The following is a 4,667-nucleotide window of genomic DNA, read 5'->3' as shown; positions in this document are numbered from 1 at the left end:
TTTGTTGTTCAGGAAATCTTTAATATAATAAACAGACAATGATAATCACTCACACAATAAAAGAGGATGCAAAGCAATATAATGGACAAGTATTGTGGATGTGAAGTTATGGATTTTCCCACTGAAAGTGAACCTGATCTCAAAAAGGCAATTAATGCAAGTAATTTCAATAAAAAGTCAAATGATCCTCATCGCATCGAAAAATTATAACAGCTATGATTTGAAAATGGAAGTTTTATATTTCTCAAGATGGGAGAAAAGGTACATTAAACTAGATTATATACTTGCTTAAGATCAGATCGAGCAAAAGAACAGGGTGTGCCAAAAAAACCCAAACACGTAAAAAAAATCCACAATATATTCATTTTTATACTGAATTACATAAAAATTCAGGAGAATATATATATATATATATATATATATATATATATATTTATATATATATATATATATATATAACAAGTGAAATCCTTCAATACAGCACGTGTGGTGAAGCAAATGAGTACACTAATGTTAAAATATGCAATTTATGCTTTTTCAGTTGAAAAACAATTAAAAAGCGTACTTAATATTTGAAATGTAAAAATCTTGTTATTATTGTGATAAGCACCTTTATATATAACAGAAGGAATTAAATTGTTCGATACAGCATGGCAGGGGGCCGCAAAAGAATGATGTAAAATAAGAAGAACTTAGCTTTCAGCGTTCGGCGCGAAATGCCATGGTGGGCGGAAATGACGTCTTTCGTTCGTTCGTACATGAGAGGGGAGCGTTTCTTGGTTTTTTCCATCAAGCAATAAATTCAATGGTTTACACATATAAAACACATTAGTTTCACAAATTTCCATTGAAAAAGGCAGTATTGTGTGAATCTAACGTGTCGTTCATGCGGAAACCAGAAAATTATTGTTATTATTATATTGGCCGTCTCTTCGGATTTTTCTGTCAGTTGTCGGCCCATGAATACTCAGGTATTTCCGTCAATTGTTTCCATCAGTTGTCACCATTTAGGTCTAGGTAACGCACTGCCATCTACCGGACGGCCATCATTGGCTGTCACTTGAGGCGCGTGGGGGGGTGGGGGAGGGGAGGACACCGGAGACATGGTAGATGCTGGGGACATTTCAAACTCGGTGCAATTGTATACCAGCGCACGCGCTGTAAAATATATATTTGCTACATTTTGTGCGACACTGATGTACCAAATATCAGGACTTGTCCTTGTCAGACTTGGTTGGCACTCGGTCGATCACATGTTCCAAATGTCCACCTCTGCACCGAATATAGATTTGAACATTACAGATGAAAATGTTGATTGTGCCCTGACATTCAGCAAGTGGGATGGACCTAAATTTCTCTGTGATTGCTTGTTTCAGCTCAAATATGCTCCTGGAGTTATCCTTGTTCACAATGTCTTTGAGATATCCCCAAAGATAAAAATCTAGTGCTCAGATCAGGGAAATGTGGAAACCACTTGACGCTGAAGTATTGGCAAATTCCACCCTCACCAAAGTGGCTTGTCACCCACTCACAAGACTGATTTGCAGTGTGAGGGGTTGCCCCATTCTGTTGAAACCATTGTTGTTCTCAGATAAAATTTCATGTCATCATGGAGAATCCTCCTGAGACTTGACACTGTCAATCCAAGTTCTTGACTGTGGTGGCGAATCGACTTTTTGGACTGTTTCAGACTGGCTGTTGGACCCTCTTAATGACCTCAGGAGTTCTCAGTAAGGGGCATCCAGAATGAGTTATTCTGTCTGTTGATTTTGAGTTCAAGTTGTGCAAAGTTCCTTGCCTCTCAAAATTTATTTGTCCATTTGAATATTCTCTTGCATGGGGCATCTCTGCAGTTAAATTTTCTCTTGAACTTCATTTACGTTTTGACGAAGGATTGCATTTCGATGTAAGGTTCTGCCGAAAATCCTTTTTTTTTTTTCTCTTTTCTTCATTTGTCCAGGGCATCATTTGCTGTAGGACCTCAGCTATCATTATCTGAAATAAAAGAGGAAAAATGTGAAAATAAATGAATGGTGAATAAAACAGAGGGTTTGATTTTTTTGTTGTTGGCAACCTGGTAAAACGATTATTTATGAAAGTCAATGGCAAGTGCGGCTTGGCAAAATAGCCTAGGGGTCTCGCCTGATTTTTGATCTCAAACCAGCTAAAACTGCCACCCAGGTGTTTCACAGGCAGGGTGATCCATCAATGGATCTTGTAAGCAAGACACTGATTTAAGAACAACTTAAGTCTATGTCAACAAGAAAAAAGAAAAAAATTCAATTGGTACAGAAGGATGAAACATGGAATTAATGGAGCATCACCTTTGAAAATAAGAATTGCATTCTCAAACCATCTTGAATACGAAACAGAATCATCAAAAAAACTGGTTGAAATTGGGAAGATCAATATTGCAAAATGCAGGCACCAACAACTAGTTTAGCAGCCCAGTAGGCAGGGTTCTGGTCTGATGTTTCGACCATCGAATTGGTTTCATCAATATTCAGTGGTTAAAACATTTGACCTGAACCTGAACTGAGAGCAACGACAATATTTGGTTGTGCCTTTATTTTTTTATTGTATAACAACAGAATTATAACCAGATATCAGAGGTGCAATCTCCACCAGGATAGCGGACTTCGTGAGCTAAAACTGGGCCTCCAGGCTCCTTGCCAAAGTCCACCAGGAAGTTAGGGTTCACACTAAGCCCTCCACTTTTGGAGTCAACGTCGATCTGCAGCATTACTGAGCCTTCCCTGTAAACATCAAAATGTTAAACGTGCGGGACAGAGCATTATTCCTCAGAGAGATCCAATAAAAGGCTTCTCCATTAAAATTACGAAAAACAAGATCAGATTTTGAAAATTACATTTTCCAATACCATTGTAAATATATCAATTGCCAAGCATTGCACACACTGGGATAAGAAAATGTGAAGCTTTGTGTGATAAAACAAGAACCTTTTAAAATGGAAATGAATCTCTTAGCAAGAGCGTAAAGTCAGTGTTTCTTCCTTCAATCCAAAAAAGTTAAGCATACATCCCAGATGATATGGATCTTGCCTGCTCACCATGGAAGAAACCCAGAATTTTAATTTGTTCAATTTCAGTTGAGGGATTTCACAGGAGATTAACAAAACAAGGATAGCAAATGCTGGTGCCTTACAAGGCTTGATAAGCTCTCAATACAAATGCAAAACTGTGTAGGGGAAACTGGGGTAAATTGGAACATCCCCTCCAGCAGTTAGTAACAACTTAGTCAGTAACAAGTTAGTAACAAGTCTAACAACGGCAGTTAGATAATAAGTAACAACAGATTTGCACTTACATAATCGCATCATAAGGCACTTAATATCATAAACATTCAATAATACCATTGCCATTTCCCCCGTTATATTGTATAACATATTTTTATGGTACTGAAGAAGTACTTTATTGTTTTTGTACGGATTATTTATATTTTTATTCCTCCAGACATTTTCAATATTTATTCGCTTTTAAATTTGTTTTCTCCGCAACCGATTGAGTGATCGGCACAACTTTCAACACAAGAGAGCCCACCCCTGGAGATTTTTTTCAATGCTAACTATGATGTCAGAGGTGATGTGACATGGCAGCCATGTTGGGAAAAGGTTAAACTTTGGACATCTCTGAAACTATTGTTCAAAAAAAAACTTGAAACTTGGCAGAGGCCAGGAACGGTGTATGGTGAACAACATTTAATAACAGTAGAGGGTCAAAATGCCTCATCTCTCCTAGAGTACAAAATGGACATAAGAAATACCACATACACGGCTTCAGTTGCAGGGTCTACCTGAGTTGCATCTTTACCAAGACTCTTAAATCCATCCATCAGTTCCAGGTGCTCTGAAGCTGTCTTCATCCACCTTTTCTTTCCCATTCTGTTGAAGGCTGATGTCGAATGGTATCCACTGAATGTGTGAATGGCATGCAATACCAGCGACATGTATTTTCCTAATTCTGCTGTAATAGTGTGCATTGGCACAAACCTTTTCTTATGACTGGTGCTAGTCTGCAAGAACAGCTCTTGTCTCGAGTTATTGAACAGTATCGTGAACACATACATGCTACATCTGAATCAAAACTCCACAAGATAACCCTGTGAACACCAAAAGTTGCCTTTGCATGTGCAATGTGGAGAAACATCTGAGAATCAGTTTATTTACACATATGTATATATATATATATATATATATATATATATATATATATATATATATATTTATTTTTTTTCCTTGTCGAGGGTCATGTGAGAGCTAATGCAAAACACACAGCAAGGGGGGGAGGCCTGAGACAAGAGGGGCGGGAGTGGGAAGGACAAAACATTGGGGAACAGAGACATTAGGAGATCTGTGGAAGGGAGAGGGATCGGGCGGGGAACATGGGGAATACAAGATGGACATTACAGGGACTTTCAGGAAGGAAAGCAGGGAATTTGAAGGAGGTGGGCTTGGGTGGATTATCGGGGGTAGAAAAGATCGAGGATTTGGATGGGGGATGATAAGAGGTGGTGGAGAACAGCTGTTTTGAAGGCCTGGAGGGAAGAATGGGATTGAATAGAGTGAGGAGTTTATTCCAAAGGCGTGGACAAAGAGGAATGAAAGAGTGAAGGTGAGCAGTGATTTGTGATTTTGGTAGTTTTACCAG

The 4,667-nt window shown here is 38.5% G+C and overlaps 1 protein-coding gene across 6 annotated transcripts in view; it reads right to left on the bottom strand.

The window, feature by feature from the left end:
* The window catches only part of SELENBP1 (selenium binding protein 1), a 155,819-nt gene continuing 151,152 nt past the window's right edge, over window positions 1–4,667 (bottom strand). For all 6 annotated transcript variants that reach the window (XM_085874607.1, XM_085874601.1, XM_085874602.1 and 3 more), the window contains one exon: window positions 1–2,756. In XM_085874607.1, the coding sequence (XP_085730733.1) occupies window positions 2,594–2,756 (163 nt within the window). In that variant the 3' untranslated portion in view covers window positions 1–2,593. The remainder of the gene's footprint in view (window positions 2,757–4,667) is intronic.

This window comes from Eptatretus burgeri, chromosome 3, assembly GCF_056783735.1.
Source record: "Eptatretus burgeri isolate ZD-2024b chromosome 3, Ebu_testis_v1, whole genome shotgun sequence".
Taxonomy (NCBI): Eukaryota; Metazoa; Chordata; class Myxini; order Myxiniformes; family Myxinidae; genus Eptatretus; species Eptatretus burgeri.
The sequence above is the reverse complement of the archived record's forward strand: the minus strand, read 5'-3'. Positions and strand labels throughout refer to the sequence as shown.